This window comes from Phyllosticta capitalensis (genome assembly GCF_038381095.1).
Source record: "Phyllosticta capitalensis strain CBS 128856 chromosome Unknown BKA78scaffold_1, whole genome shotgun sequence".
NCBI lineage: Eukaryota > Fungi > Ascomycota > Dothideomycetes > Botryosphaeriales > Phyllostictaceae > Phyllosticta > Phyllosticta capitalensis.
In genome coordinates, this window is record NW_027117439.1 from 124,361 (window position 1) to 139,675 (window position 15,315).

At 54.3% G+C, this 15,315-nt stretch overlaps 6 protein-coding genes across 6 annotated transcripts; 2 read left to right on the forward strand and 4 right to left on the reverse strand.

Annotated features, from left to right (window-relative positions):
* The first annotated feature begins 3,369 nt into the window (after positions 1–3,369).
* BKA78DRAFT_300970 (uncharacterized protein) lies at positions 3,370–3,963 on the forward strand. The gene has a single exon (XM_066887319.1). It carries the CDS (start codon positions 3,455–3,457, stop codon positions 3,656–3,658), a length of 204 nt encoding a protein of 67 aa, XP_066748682.1. The 5' UTR covers positions 3,370–3,454; the 3' UTR covers positions 3,659–3,963.
* Positions 3,964–4,388: 425 nt separating this feature from the next.
* On the forward strand, positions 4,389–5,350 carry BKA78DRAFT_339436 (uncharacterized protein; the record flags this gene model as incomplete). Its single annotated transcript, XM_066890283.1, has 2 exons — positions 4,389–5,244; positions 5,297–5,350. The coding sequence occupies exons 1-2, from the start codon at positions 4,519–4,521 to the stop codon at positions 5,348–5,350; spliced, it is 780 nt and encodes a 259-aa protein (XP_066748683.1). The 5' UTR covers positions 4,389–4,518.
* A 427-nt stretch (positions 5,351–5,777) lies between these two features.
* On the reverse strand, positions 5,778–8,085 carry BKA78DRAFT_300971 (uncharacterized protein). The gene is made up of 2 exons (XM_066887320.1): positions 7,866–8,085; positions 5,778–7,764 (listed from the first exon to the last, which is right to left on the reverse strand). Exons 1-2 carry the CDS (start codon positions 7,897–7,899, stop codon positions 6,104–6,106), a joined length of 1,695 nt encoding a protein of 564 aa, XP_066748684.1. The 5' UTR covers positions 7,900–8,085; the 3' UTR covers positions 5,778–6,103.
* A 384-nt stretch (positions 8,086–8,469) lies between these two features.
* BKA78DRAFT_348187 (survival protein sure-like phosphatase/nucleotidase) lies at positions 8,470–9,519 on the reverse strand (the record flags this gene model as incomplete). Its single annotated transcript, XM_066890591.1, has 2 exons — positions 8,470–9,164; positions 9,216–9,519. The coding sequence occupies 2 exons, from the start codon at positions 9,517–9,519 to the stop codon at positions 8,470–8,472; spliced, it is 999 nt and encodes a 332-aa protein (XP_066748685.1).
* Positions 9,520–11,281: 1,762 nt separating this feature from the next.
* Positions 11,282–12,406, reverse strand: BKA78DRAFT_290768 (uncharacterized protein; the record flags this gene model as incomplete). The annotated part of the gene is made up of 1 exon (XM_066885793.1): positions 11,282–12,406. The coding sequence occupies one exon, from the start codon at positions 12,404–12,406 to the stop codon at positions 11,282–11,284; it is 1,125 nt and encodes a 374-aa protein (XP_066748686.1).
* Positions 12,407–13,450: 1,044 nt separating this feature from the next.
* On the reverse strand, positions 13,451–15,052 carry BKA78DRAFT_245429 (MFS transporter; the record flags this gene model as incomplete). Its single annotated transcript, XM_066884125.1, has 3 exons — positions 13,451–14,028; positions 14,077–14,890; positions 14,942–15,052. The coding sequence occupies 3 exons, from the start codon at positions 15,050–15,052 to the stop codon at positions 13,451–13,453; spliced, it is 1,503 nt and encodes a 500-aa protein (XP_066748687.1).
* Positions 15,053–15,315: the final 263 nt, after the last annotated feature.

The following is a 15,315-nucleotide window of genomic DNA, read 5'->3' on the forward strand; positions in this document are numbered from 1 at the left end:
TCGAACGGGCATGCGGACGAAGCCGCACGGAAACAAAAATCAAGTCGAGCGAGACAAGACAGTGCAGCCCCTGGATATTTCTACCTGTGTGACACACCCCCCATCTCTTCCATCCTATAACCCACCGATCTCTGCCTCGCCCAACTCCTACCCACTACAGGCGATGATGGTATACCTTTGTCTCCTTTCACCAATCGACGCAGCTATCAAACTGAGCAATGCTTCATCCTTCTGCCCATCAATCTGTATGAACAAACAGGTCGGTCTTACTATATCTATTGGGCAGACGTGCAGAAATGCCGTCATCACCTGAATACTAACGAGCTGCGGGACGGGCCGACACTAATCTGCTCTACAGTATGCATAAGACCGGTGTGTGGGTAGGTTCGCACTTTACTTGCGCCGCGCCTTGCTGCGCCGCGCCTTGCCTCGTGCGAGAGGCGCGTTGATGCCGAGACCGAGTTTGATAAACAGGCAGATGGGCAGGCAGACGTCATGGTGAGCTGCTCGGTCAATCTGCCGTGGCTTGACTTCAAGCTTGCATATGGATGCTCGATTCAGAATAGGGATTGATTACATGTAGACAGCAGCCCTCTACATCATTTCCATCGCCTACACACCTCACGCCACACTGACTGACAGCCCAGGCACGCAGCTGACGCGTCTTCCTACCTCATTCTTTCCATGCCTTTCTCTTGCCCATCTCTCATCATTGTCCCAAACCCCAGCTCCGGCCAGACATGCATCATCCGGCTATGACCGGTTGCCGCCGGAAGACGCAGGCCGGCACGACGCGTGTGGCCCGCTAGGCTAAGGTAGATCGACGCGGCGGGAGCGGGACGCGGCTTCTCCATTGTTTGCGCGGAGGCGGTGTCGAGAAGGGGATGTGGCGGTGATGCTGACTGCGTGGATGAGAGAGGTGATGGGTAGGGGTGAGGGTAGGTGGAGGGGTAGGGGAGCGGTGGTTGTGGAGCTCTGCGATAGGCGGCTCTACGTTTGCCTCAGAAAGACAGTTTGTCAAGGTAGCTGGCCGAGTGTTGGCGGTATGTGTCGTGATGTCGTTGTGGGTTTGGGGTTTGTGGTAGTAGCTGGTTCTTCGCAGGCTTCGGAGACAGACACTTCGACGTAAGAGGATGGTCGGCTGTGTGGTGCGTTCAGTCTTCTTTGCATTTGGCACTTCAGCTTTTGGTCTTTCTGGATTGAAGATTGGTTTTGTTGTGGCAGAGTGGTACGACTGGCGAGGCTGCGTCCTGTCTGTTGTTCGCGCGCCTTCCATTTCAGCTTTTACTTGCCACCAATTCACGCGGTCAACTTTGCAGCCGCTGCGATTGGAAGAGGAGATTAAAGCGCCAGTACCAAAAAAGATGGCCAAGTCCTGAAGTTTGTCTGAGGTCTCGAGTTTCGCGTGGCAGGAGCAGGTGCCTTCCTTCCCTTCTCGGGCAGTTGCGCCTTCCAGACGTCTTCTGTCCGCAGAACAAACACAACCCAGACTCAACCTTCTGGAGATGACTCGCTCACTCGCCCTCGTCTCTTTCACCGCACTGCATTCTACAAGCTTGAATCAACTCGACCGACATCTTCGAATCGTCTGCGCTCACTCGCACTCTGAGCGCATCCCGTCGTCAAGGCTGCCGGCGCGCGCGTCACTCATTTCGACCGAACACCAACTTTTGCGACGCGCTCTCATGGTTTGACTTTGAAAGAACGTACGCCAAACTATGATGCGCGTCTGCGCCCTGGCGACCCTCCGAAAAGCGGGACCTAATGGACGAAACTTGGTCTTCTCTGATTTCGAACTCTTGTTCCTTCCGGACTCGGATCACTTCTCACTTCCTGTGGACGTCGCGGGAGCGTATGTGGCCTTCCTTCTCTACGAATTTTGAAGGAAATGTTGTACTAATTTGCGACTGTGTGTGTAGCCCCAGAGATATCGCGCGTCGCCGCAGAACTGTTGAGGCAGTCATCGACTCGACTTTTCGCCCAGTGCCGATGTCGACGCTGGCGCTGTTCGGAATCTCACGTCGGTAAGAGAAACGCCTACACAATAGCGAGTGTTCCCAAGCGCGTGGCGCGCTGGCTTTCATGTCGACATTGGCTAGACGAATAGTGAAGTGTCCACGCCAGGGTTGGACAGAGGTGCATGAATGCTCCCTGTGCCCATCCAACTCTACGCTCAAACGACTAAGTCCCCCAGTGGCAAGATGCATGAATGCTCCCTGTATGCGCACATTTCGACATGGCCGTTTGAAAAGTCACCGACGCTCAAAGACGACAAGGAATGATGACAATCAAAGTTCTGACCACTTCGAGCCCTGGTCCAACAACGAGCAGTATCTAAGTGACGAGTCTCTCGACGATGACGACGATCAGGAAACCGAGGCGGACTTCACCTTGGATGAAGACCTCGACGAGAATGAGGAGGACTCGTCGCCATCAACTCCTTCAGTCCTTCGGTCGTTTCGCTACATCGACATTGGCGGCGAAGCGCTCCAGTCACTCAATTCGATCTTCCGTCACAAGTCTCGCCAGGAATTCCGAGCTATCATGATCGAGTGTTTGTCCAATTGCTGCGACAAGGCCCCGGAGTACTATGGTAAAGAGCCGAAAGCGATTGTCATGGGCATCCATGCGTACTTGGCTTTTCTCAGAAGACAAGACCTAGTGGAAGACTGCGTGGACTCGATTATTCGTGCCGTACCAAGGTCAACGCAAGCCCTTCTAGGAACGCAGTGGCACGCAGAACAACTCAAGGGCCTGGAAGGAATCCACCAGAGTGACGGCGCTGGGATCTACCTCGATTACGTCCATACAGATGGCTCGCTTTACCCCGAACATTGCGCATATGCTGGAAGTACGAACAAGTTCAGCAGGCGACTCGGACAATACGAGAAAAGTGCGCGCACTGGTGTACCTGCGGAGAGGGGTTATCACAACCAGGTCCTCGCCTCACCAGGAGCAAAAGGCCACCTCCGGGCTCTTGCGCGCTGGAGTCTCGACTACCGGCCATGTCGACTTGACAGGGATGCTTGAATGCTCCTTGTACCTATCCTTCCACACGATTAGATCCCCGAGTTTCTAGGTCACAAGACGCTTGAATGCTCCCTGTGTGTCTGCATCTTGACTTGGTCGCTTCACAACAACAAACCACTTGCTCGCTCTCTCATCGCAGCTGGCAGAAAAGAATGCGATTCACATATGTTGGATCGAAGGCTCGCGAAGATAAAGGCGGAGAAGGAGGTCGAGCACTGCGGTGATTGCAATGAGCAGCTAAGCGATGCCGACAGGAGATTGGCCAAAGGGCACAACGCAGCTGGACGCATTATTTGTCCTTCCTGCGCTGACGCTAAGAGACTAAGAGAAGGTAATTGTCTCCCAGCAGGTACCCGGTGTTTCGACAACAACGAGCACATCCTTACCGATCAAGAGCGGCTCTACACAAACCGTGTCAAGGAAGATGGAAAAGTTGTTGGTTACCGCTGTAAAAAATGCAACACCAAGTCTCGACACAAAAAGGCCGAGCCGAAGATTGAAGACGGAACAACATGCCTTGCTTGCAACAAGCGCCTCAACAAGTCCGACCGCACTCATCCGCGCCCCGCCAAAGACGACGCGGGTAAGACCATTGGCTACCGCTGCACTCCATGTGCCAAAGATCTAAACGCCCTGCCTGAAGGAACGACTTGTGCTCTCTGTCCGGGCCAGGCTGCGCTCAACAAGGTCGCAAGACGTCGGCGTTGCCCCCTCAAGGACGCACAAGGCAACGTCATCGGCCACCTTTGCAAGAAACACGAGGCCAAGCAGAAAATGCTGCCCGAAGGAACGACGTGTGGGAAGTGCGGTGAGGCTTTGGGTGAATCGGCGAGGAAGGGTCGCTGGAGGAACCCAGCAGATAAGTCAACGTGGCTCTGTTACCAATGCCACATGGACAAGAAGGGAAAGAAGCAGAAGGAACAGAATGAGGACGACCTATTCCTTCTGAACTCGGACCACTCCCTGATAGGAGCGTACGTGCTTAACTACTCCAAAAGATAGGGAAAACTTGCACTAACACGTCTTTCTCCACGCAGTCCCTTGAACATCGCGCGCCGCCGCATAAAAGTTGGGGCAGATCATAAACGCGGTGTCAACTCCATTGGTCGACAGGGGCGCATGAAGGGTCCTTGTGCCCATCCTATTCTACGCTCAAACGACTAAGTCTCCCGGTGGCAAGGCGCTTGAATGCTCCCTGAATGCATGCTGGTGCCGGCGTTTACGTCGACTACGCCGAAACAGAGCTCACTGTATCCGGACTATTGCGTCTATATGGACAGTGCAGTGCAAACAAGTTCAGCAGACGTCATCGGAGCCAGTCTACGACAACCAAGTTCTCGCCTCGCCAGGAGCAAAGGGCCACCTTCGCACTCTTGCGCGCTGGACTCTTGACGAGATCCCCAACCGTGTGGTGTTGGTCATCGCAGAGGGCCTCTTTATGATGGTCCTTCAGAGCATCACCGATCCTGGAACTCGCCGTGCGACACCATGTACAGCATGTTCTTTGAATGTCTCCCCTCGCGCCTCGGCATGCCCAAAGTCCATGGCCTCAACCACGCCTGGTGTCTGAACCAAGGCTTCGGGAACAATGAAGCATTCCGGAAGAGTCCCTGCGACAACTGTCGCCAGCCCGTTGGACGCCACGTTTGCTGGTCACCACTGGACCCTATCAAGGCATGGTGCACGAGGTGCAAAGGCCACTGGGACCGCCACCGTGAGCCACGCTCAGCAGAGAGAGTCGCCCGGTCAGTCGCGTTGGACACGCTCGAAGAATTCAGCTACTGCCCCCAAGGATGCGGCCGCCAGATGATGCGCGCCAAGGACGGGGTCCCAATTCCCCAAGATCTGCTCGACCAAGGAGTACGCACAGTCGCTTGGTATCCGCCCCTGCAGTCACTCGTCTGTAAGCCATGCTTCAACAAGCTCTACAAGCTTGACAAGAATGAAGCGGACCGGTCCAAAACCAAGCATTGCGCGTGCGGAAATGAGATTTCGAAGGCATCAATGTTCAGTGGCTTGATCACCTGCGGGCAATGCGTCTTTAAACGCCGACTTGAAAAGCTGGAGAGCGAGACTGACGATGAAACCTGCGCCCTTTGCCCTCTCAAACTTTCCCGTTCTGAGCGTGTGTACGCTCGCGGCCGCACCCCCGAGGGTGGCAAAATCTGTGGTCAGTGTGCAGCCAACAAGCGACTCAAAGAGGCCGAGGGCAAGGTCGTCGAGTGTATCCAGTGTGGCAAGCCGCTAACTCGCTCCCTCATCGCAGCTGGGAGAAAAGTTTGCGATGTCCATATACTTGACAAACGACTGGCGAAAATGAAAGCGGAGAAGGAGTTTGAGCTGTGTGGTGACTGCGACGAACACTCGAGCGATGCTGCAGTGGGTCGCAAAAGGATTGGCGACTCCGGGACGGAATGCCCGAATGCTCCCTGCAGTCGTACTTTTAGGCTTAGTCATTTAGAGATTTGACCTCATCTTATCCCCCAATTCCCAAAAGCTGAAGCTGTGTGTACAGGGAGTGATCAAACGCCCTCCTCCCCAAAGACTTGGACATTTGAGCTCGAAAGTGGATAGCGACGAGGAGAAATCAAGCACCCCGCACCGCCTTGGAGTTGTCTATTTCTTTTCGCGACCCTTATTGTGATGCTGATCAGAGGGTGGCCAAAGGTCACAACAAGGCCGATGAGATCTGAACGAAGGCGGAGAAGGAGGGTGAGCTGTGTGGCGACTGCAGTGAGCAGCTAAGTGCCTTGATATGTAGACTCGTTGCTTTATTCCAGCTATCCAGGGAGCATTCGTCATCGCCGGAGCGTCAATAAATGACTACCGAGTCTCTTGAAGCGAAAACAGGGAGTGATGGTCCGCAAGAAGCATGACTGTCTGAAGAAGCTTAGCTGACTTGCCTTTAGATCGCTGAAGTTGTCAACTTTTTCGACTTCGATTGAACTTGCCGGGTGCCATGAGAAGTCTGACATGAACCTTCATTCAAGAAAGGAGTAAAGCAAACAACCGCCGAACGGACTATCTTCTGATGCAAGAGAATCTTCTACAAGCCTCTGCGGGCACCATTTGACTACGGCCTACTATTCCGCTTCTCCGTCCACTCATCAACCAACCCCCTGTAATCAGCCACACCGTACGGCACGATGATATCCCGCCACCAGCTACCTTTACGCCTGGTTTCCAGGCCCAAATCGCGCAACAGCATGTCGACGTATGGGATGGCGTCAAACACGAAATCCGGCACCCACGCGCCGTACCCGCATGGATACCTCCAGCGGCCGAACTGCGAGTGCAGCAGCGCGCTCCACGTGGCGGCTGCGGCGTCGTGCGGGTTGCGCGTGAGCGCTCCGTCGAAGTAGGCGCTGATCCAGAGCGCCTGCGTCTGCGCCATCAGCGCGGTCGACGTCGTCATGGTCATGCCCGCGAATGCGAGGGTGCGTTTGGAGCAGGTTTGCGAGGGCGGCGCGATGAGCCGGTAGAGGCGGTATGGGTGGCTGGTGTCGTTGCGCTCGGGGCCCTGTGGGACGCTTGGTTGGTTTGCCAGACTGGGGAACTGGGAAAGGATTGTGGCATTGGCTTTGGCGACGTCCGGCGAGGCGAGCTTGGTCGAGTGAGGCAGGCCTAGGGACGCAGCCGTGGCGCTGCCCTCTGGCAGGAATGAGATGGGCGGGCTCTTCTTCCAACCGGTCGCGCAGAGAAGCGCGTCGGCAGGAAGTGTTTGCCCGTCGGAGAGGTGGACGGTCTTGTGTGAGAGGTGTGTGATGGAGGCAATGTGCACGCGGATCTGCCTGCTGCGGACGTGCGCGAAGAAGTCGGTCGGGTAGTTGAGGATGCTGAGGCTGCTGGCCGACCAGAACGCGCTGTGCCAGGGCTTCAGCTTGGCCGTCTCGGCGTGCGCGTCGTACGCATTGAGCTGCTTGACGTCGTTTGCGAGAATCGTCCAGAAGCCTGATACGATTTTTCGTCCTAGCCATGTACGATGTAAGAGGCGTCTGATGAAGCCGTACCCGTCTTCGTCGCCCCAGATACAAGGAGAGAACCATGTCAAGAGGCGCGTGACGAGGAGGCTCTCGAGCCATCTCTTGAGCGGCGTCACGTATGGGGGAGCCATCCAAATGGGGCCGCGGCCATTCTCGCGGATGATGAGGTCGACGAAGATGCCAGCTTCTGCGAAAGCGTAGGCCGCGTCCCATGCACTCTTTGCGCCACCCACGACAACGACGCTGCGGGATGTGAGTAGCGTGTCGTCTCGTTGGCGGAAATCTTTGGCGTGAAAGATGGGCGCCGCAAAAGACTCATGCCCTTCAAACTGCGGCATCGACGCCTCGGAAGTGACTCCAGTTGCCAGTATCAATCTCTTGGTGCGAATGTTCCATTTGCCGTAATCAGAGACGGCACTCAAAATCCAAGCACCAGACTCATCCTGCTCTGCGGTTTCGACTTTAGTTTCCAGACGGATCCGTCCATGGATGAAGCGCTCGGCATAGTCGAACAGGTAGCGTTGGAGCACGAAGCCTGGCATGTGTTCCCCCTTTTTGATGCCATACACGCGCTCTTCCATGGGGAAGTCGCTGAACTCGTACGTGCCGAGCATGTTGTTGCTTTTCAGACCGGGATAAAGACGTTCTTTGCACCATACGCCGCCGATGGACGAGGCCGAATCGATCACAACCACATTTTCAGATGGGTGGAGCTGGATGTACGTCTTTGCGGCTGCGAGACCGTGCCAACCTGAAAGTGTCAGTGAGAAGTGTGGCAAGCTGTACAAGAGATCCTCGGATGTTGGGAGTGGAAAGTTCATTGCACTCTGCAAAGAAAGATTGGATTCTTACCGGCTCCAATGACGACCAAGTCAAGCTCCTCCATATTCGCTCGCAGTCTCGAAGTCCGTCCTTACGCAAATGAAGGCGGGGGCGAAAAGACGATAACGTAGCACGCGGTCAAAACACTGTCGCGTCGCACAACTTATAGTCAAGGTAACAGACCCGCTGGCTCAAAGCCCACCGGACATTTTCCCCGAAAGAAACCACTTCCTCCGATAATGGAGACGCGATTGATCGACTAGTGTGGGGGCCAAAGAGCCTGGGGAAAGATGGGCCTGTGCGCGACACTCGAGAAGGGCCCGGAAACTTTTCGCCATGGGCTTTCGATTGATTCTTGTGCTTGGTGACGGCACAGGGAGAGGAAGCTGTGCGAGCGGCGTGGGCGGAGCGGCTGGGTCTTTGTTTGCTGATAGAAACAGTTTGATCAGGAGAAAAAAGGGTCAAAACGCCAAAACCCGTTGGGATCAGCAATAAGTCCCCCCAAAGTCGAATTTCACGCCTACTTCCATTCCCAAAATCTCAAAGCACAGCCAACCGACGTCCAAAACTCCTTCCATTCACTTTGATACGGGTAACAGGACAAAGTCCCCTCCAGTGCCTTGAGAACCTCTGGCTATTCTTTCAACTTCGCAACGCCCTTACTTTTCGCGTCCATGGGTGAGATGCTCACGTAGCAGGTGTCGAACGTCTGTCTCCTGACGACGACGCATTCGGCCGGTAATTTCTTGCTCCTGCAAATCGGAATGTCTTTTTGGGGCAAAATTCCTGAGAGCATTGGCGCAGTGAGGACATATTTGAAGTTGAGATGGCTGCAATGCCTCTTGTCGATGCGCGGAAAGTTGACATTGAGAAGAACATTTGGGGGCAAATAAGGTTTGCCGTTTGCGAGGATACGATTCGTCAAGTTCAGGGCCATTGAGGCGTAGATTTCTTGAGAGGGGTCAGACTCGCGGTTCCATGCTCGTCTCTTATGGTTCCAGCCGGCAAACGCGATGCTGGGGATCCCGAGCTTCTTCGCAGCGTAGACGGCAGCCCCGGTGGTTCCCGAGTGGCGATGCTCAAAGGCTCTGTTCGCGCCAACGGCGGGACCGACGAGCACCATGTCGATACCCCCAACGGAGCCGTTCCCCTGGAACCTGGGCCAGATTTCTTCTACGCCGTACTTGACGCCAGTCGCTGGCTCAGCGTTGACCCAGTTAAGACGAGGATCTGTCGCGTTGAATCCGGTTTTCTTCCCCTTCTCCCCAGGACAGCTTTTATACTGGCACTCCGTGGATTCCAATTTGCGCGGAGGACGCGCACGATCCTCTGCGATTGTCAGTATATCAGCTATTACATAGGAATCCTAGATGACCATACTAGTGCTGGGATTGTGGAAAGGCGGCGAAGATATAATGACGTCGTGCCCATAATCTGCCAGCCATTCGTAGAAGACCCTGATTCGTTTCTCGGCCCAGCCTTCCTCGTTTGTCAACAGCAGATTGGCCTTTCCAGGCTGCAGTGTGCTGTTTGTGATGCCATGATTCAGGCCGTGGTTTATGGGATCGAAACACGCAAGATGGGTACATGGATGGTTGGAGGCATCGGGTTCTGTAGGGATTGCTGCGGCCGCGAGATTCGCCGCAAGGAGTCCGAGAATGGCGAGGAAATAGATGAAATTCATCTTGCCGGTATTGGGTGTTGCAGACCGAGACCTTGGGCTCGCAGGGCTAATTATATATGCGGAGGGAAATGATGAGTTGGAGAGCCGGTTCGCGATGAGAAGTCCATGTTGGGGATATCAGGCCTTTAGACGATGAACCATGGCACACTGGGCAACGAAAGGAATTATAACCAGACAGGGCGTCGTCGTAAGTCATACTACGCAAGCCCTTGATAACTCCTTGTAACCATCCTTTTTGGCGAGTAGATCTTCTCCATCTTCTGCGTGCTAGGAGCTCGAATTCTCCCCAGCTTCCTGAAGCCTCCCATAGCGACACGGAAGTTCCAGTTTGATAATTTCTTTCGTCGCCCGCTGTGATGGTGTGGTATTGCTTTCCGGTCCAGCTCTTCTTTCCTCCGTTGTGTTGGGCGTATTCGCTACCAAAGATGAGCATACAAGGGAAGGCCGTATCAAGGGAGGCCGTTGTATGTTGGAGGAAAGCACCGCCACACTTTGAGGAGCACTGTTGACCAAGATTGAGAACTCCCCGTCAAATGAGCTGGTTGGCTGAGGCAGACCAACGAGACTGGGGCGCCAAAATTGCCATTGTTGGGACGGAGACCGCGGTCATCAGGAGCAGCGACCCGGCAGGGATCGAAAGAGTGAGAACTCTAATGAGCGGAGGATCGTTTGCCGAAGCGTGTGAACGTGAACAATAGAGCCTACGCGTCGCGCGTGTTTGTTGTTTGATGTCGTCTGGAGACGAGCAAGAGGAGGCGTGGTGTTGGTGGGGCGTGAAAAGTCCTTGCCGCATCCACGCGTTCAGCGCGCCTCGGCTTTCGCGTGGCAGGAAACAGCAAACACCACACACATACCACAAGAACGCGCTCGAATCGATAGCAGCCTCTCGTACTTCCTCAGTCATGGCTAGAAAGCCAAAAAAAAACACCATTCGCTTCTCTTTCAACTCATTGTTGTTGCAAATCATCGCACACCACTTCTCCCCTCCTGCTCTGGTTGGCTTCCGGCGCCCGTGATATCCCATCTTGCAGTTGAAGCAAAAGAACTTTGCCTTATGGCTCAGTTTCTCTATAGAACTTTTTCTGTCGATTCGTCCGACTCATATCCGCATTTGCCGCGTCCTTCTTACACTTTCGGCAGCGGTACCCGATACCGCACATCTCAAAGTTGAGGCACTCGCCTGCTCCCCAGGACTCTGCCAAAGGACATGGTCACGCTCTAGCTTTACCTACGTAGGACAGTCGAATGCCACTATCCGCACGTCTTACGTGATGGATACTTTCTGGGAGGTCCTCTTGTGTGTGCCACGACTTTGGCATCATGTCTCGCTACATGTACGAGTAGTGGACTTGGGGATTTACGCAATTTCATGGGGGTGAGTGGTGCATCTTCCAACGGCGGCACAGCAGTACATTGGGATAATTACTTGACGACGAGGCTTTTTTTTTTTTTTTTTTTTTCGACGTCGACCGATTGAAAGCGGTATTGGCCACGCCTCTCGTACCGCCAAAATGAATGCCTATGTCCTCTGGCCGCGGGGCGCTTGAATGCTCCCCATATACACGCACGCACTTGACTTGGTTGATTGCAATGCTCCTTTCTTCAGCCATTGGGCCAGTGCTAGCTAACTGAAGAACCTAATCGACCTCTCGATTTCCAGTCGACCTGTCGATGAGGGTCCATTCACGCCCCAAATTTCCGCCCGGGACCTCCTGAGCATGGCCTCCTTTTGATATCCTTCTTGCCCAGCCTTTTCTCAGCGTCAAAGACCAATTCCACGCTCTCCTCTGGCGTCATGACTCGGTCGTGCTTTCGGACGTCCAGCTGCTTCCGGCCCCAGGACGCGCTCTATCAAACCGAGTAGCGGATCAGCCAGGTCCAGGGTCTGCTTGACAGCGGAATTGAAAGCTTCCTTGACGTCTTTCTTGACTTCGCTGACGTCGGTGCCCTGAACGCTGGACACTGCAAGCAAAACACACCGCAGCATAGGCATGAGAAGCAATTGGCCGGAGATGCTGTCAACCTTCTTCGTGTACTGCTCAAACTTGCGGACCGCCTGTCTGAGACTGTGTTTGACAAAGTTGGTCCTCAGCGCCTCGTAGTCGGGGTCGCGCAGGTCGGGGCTCGCCTTGATCGCCTCCAACACGAGCTGATGCCACTCGATTATGCACATGGGCAAGAACCGGACCTGCATGATGGACGCGATGAATGGGATCGTGAGTATCGCGAGCAGCGCATCTGCGTCGTAGAAATCGAAGGTGCTGCCGACCAGTATCTTGCGGAAGGCTTTCCTCATGGAATGATTGCCGATGAGGGAAGCTGCGAATTCCACGAGCACTGCGTCGAAATCATGAGCCTGGGCCACAATCTCCTCGACGAAGTGCGGGAGGATGCATGACAAGTCGCCGTCGGCTGGGTGAGGTGGGTTGTTGTAGTTCCCGTACGCCATGAAGGCAACCTCGTCAAGGGCCGTCTTCACTGCTCCGTCAAGGTCCTCGCCGGCTTTCTTGCGCAAATCCAGCACGCGGGTGGCCTCTTCAACGACGTGAATGAGCATGTGGCTCGGGAACTCCAGCTTTCGGTCGACGAGCTGCCGTTTGATCAGCGACAGGTCGTCCGGGGTGAGTATGCTAGCGTCAGGGAAGCGCGCCGCCCAGTCGAGACTGAATTGGGCAGAGTCGGAGGCCGTCCAGCCCTGTTTCTTCACGTTGGCGAACTTGTAGAAGACTTTATGGTCTGGCACATGAATGTCGAGGGCCTGTTCAAAGGATCTGATGCCAATGTCGAGGTACTTGTCGTTGAAACTGTCGACGAATTCTTCCGCGGCTGAGAGCAACTGGTTGGCCAGGACATGCTCTTTCGAGAAGGGCACCATTGCGTTTGACATGGTCGAGTCGGTATTTGGCGGCGTGATCTGCGAAGTTGGATTAATTTCTGCTAACGAGTGACTCTTATTGACTCGAATCCTCACCTCGACGAAACTGGAAGGCATCGTTTGTTGAGAGTGGATCTGCTGATGAAGTGTCGCCCGAAGCGATGACAGGCTGAATCGCCTCCCAGAGGTATGCGACAGGAGCTCAGGGTGAATGGAGACTGGACGTGTAGAAATGAAGGTCGAGAGGAAGAGGGTTGGAGAAGGAGGTGGATGATGTCGGGGCTTGGTGCGTTGAATATCGCGGAAGAGTTCTGCGTTTCGAGGACCGCGGAAAGCCTGGGCGACTGAGGACTGCCGAGCTATCGACAGCCTCAAGGTAGGATGAGCCCGTGAAGACTTTGAGCTGCTCGAAAATGGCCAAACAAGCAAGACTCAAGATGAAGAGGATTGGCGAGGCGGACAGGTGGTGTTGGAGGTGGGTGCGTTGAGGATTGTGGAAAAGTCTTGTTCGGGCTGCACTCAGAGGAAAGGTGACCGGATGCTGTGGGATTGCTGAGGTAGACCAGCAGTAGCTTGCGACTGATTTGCGGAGGGTGAAGGCTAACCTGAACAGTGATAATATTCACTTTCGCAATGTGGACCTCAACCTCCCTTCTGCTGAACATAGTCATGCACGCCATTACCATTGATGTGGGGTGCCACCTTGACGACAGCCACATCGTGACCCTTAAGGCCATTTCTGGCTAGGTAGGTGGCAGCATCCTCTAGGACGACGTAGACGTTCAACCTACCACAGTGAAATTCTCTCCTGGGGCCATCATGAGCTCACTCAGTAAGAGTCAAGGGAGTCTTGCTATTCTCCAGCTCCCAAATTTGAGCAGTTTCTAGCCCATCAAAACAGAGACGCCCATCCATGAGGAGTGACGATTACATGTAGTCATGACGACTCCCTGAACGCGCCAAGTGTTAAAATAGAAAATACTCCTACTCGCTGCGCATTCACCAACCCTTTGCGCTTGTATGATGTAGCACGAAAACCCTCGACAAAGGTGTAGACTACTTTTTCGCCACGTATTGACTCCTTGCGCGCAGAGAAGCGCCCCATTTCCAGAGCATAAACGCGCCAGGATAACCAACCACCACCCCGACGCCTGAAAGTATCGTGTTTCCCCAACCGAACCCCAAATTCCTGTACATACTCGGCGCAAAAAGAGGGATTGCGAAGCCGCAAAGACCCCGGAGCACTGTCGCTGCAGCCAACGCACTGGCAGCGTAAACAGTGTACGCGTCAATCAGATACTGCTGCACACACATGAAGGTGACGAACGTGCTTGCGCTAAAAATGGCGGCTCCGATATTTGGTACAATCCAATGCACATTTTTCTCTGCGCTCCAGCCGTAGATCAGAAGGCCGACGGGAAGCATGGTTGCGGCGAGGAAGAGCAAAGGCAGACGAAACTCCGGACGAGACTGGTTGTTTGGTGAACGAGCGATGAGGCGCTTGAAGATGCGGTCGCCCAGCCGAGGAGATACTTGCGACATGATGATGACACCGATTCCGCTCGACATGTAATTCAGGGAGGCGATGGAGGGAGACTCCCCATACACGCCCTCCCAGACCATCGGAAACGTTGCTGGAAGACGTCAGCGTTGATATTCCCCCTTAAAAGGTTCAAGCTTACCAGAGACCAAAAAGGCCAGCCCGTAAACGTACCCGATGTACAGACTCATAACCTGGACAATCGGCTGCGTACCGAGCAGCAAGAATGGCCGCTGCATGTTGACATTAAGCAGACGCTTCCAATCCTTGCTCCCATCAAACTCGGTCCTCAGCTCTCCATTTCCCGTCTCTTTGATCAAGTGGTCTCGTTTTCTCTGCAGAAGTACCGGCGGATACGTCTCGCGTAGACACAACAGCCCGCATACTTGCACCAAGACGTCCAATATCGAGATGATCCAAAAGCACCATTTCCACGACACGTACTCGACAAGGAAGCCGCCTGCTACGGGTCCAACGATTGGTCCGAGAAGCGGTGCGATGCTGTAGACGGCAAGAGCCTTGCCACGCTCAAGTGGCGTGAACATGTCGCTCAGAATACCGCCGCCTATGGATTGTGCGGCACAACCTCCCATGCCGGCCAAAAAGCGAAACGCCAGCATCTGACCGCTGTTTTGCGCAAAGCCGCATGCAGTGTTGAAAACGAAGAAGAATGCATTGCTGCACTGCAGAACCGCCAAACGGCCATACAGCTCGCTCAACGGACTCGTCAACAGCGGGCCAACGGAAAAGGCCAGCATGTAGATGGAAAGAATCATGACGCCGACCGTATTCGAAGTGTGCAAATCTGCGGCAATAGATTCTAGAGCCGGCGCCGCGATGGCAGAAGACAGGGGACCGACAAAATTGAAAAGCGATAGCAAAACGCAGGCGATCCATTTACGGTTTTTGCTCCAGTTTTTGGGATTTGAGGGGTCCGTGGCGCTAGCCCAGGTTACCTGCTGCCGAATGAGTCTATAGTAAAGTGTACAGGAGAGGCATTTCCGCACCAGATTTGGGTCCGTCTCTTCTTTTGGTGGATTCAACTCCTTTTGCTCCTGTTCTGTCCCTGGTTGTATGCGGTCCTCTGAATTCTTATCTATTGATGCGCGCTCCGTCATTTCGATTTCGTCGCTCGAGGACGGCGCAGCTGAGATTGCCGCCTTTTCGACATCTTCGGGCGATGAAGGGCGCGTCATTTCCCCTGATTTGGCAGACCGTTCTGCGGACCGGGTCGAGCGTCGCTGGACAGCCTGTTGTCGAAATCTTGAGAATCGGACGGATCAAGCTGGATTAGGAAAAGACGCCGCAACGCCAGTGGACTAGATGTAAATTTCGAAATTTTGTGGGTCTGAGAAGCAGAGGAAAGACACGAGGAGGTGTC

What these genes read in the sequence shown, in the direction of transcription:
- BKA78DRAFT_300970 (XM_066887319.1), top strand. Translation starts at nt 3,455, where the DNA reads ATGGAAAAGTTGTTGGTTACCGCTGTAAAAAATGCAACACCAAGTCTC.
- BKA78DRAFT_300971 (XM_066887320.1), bottom strand. Translation starts at nt 7,899, where the DNA reads ATGGAGGAGCTTGACTTGGTCGTCATTGGAGCCG. An exon ending in CTTGGTCGTCATTGGAGCCG is followed by an intron (nt 7,765 to 7,865) that starts GTAAGAATCCAA and finishes TGACACTTTCAG; the next exon opens with GTTGGCACGGTCTCGCAGCC.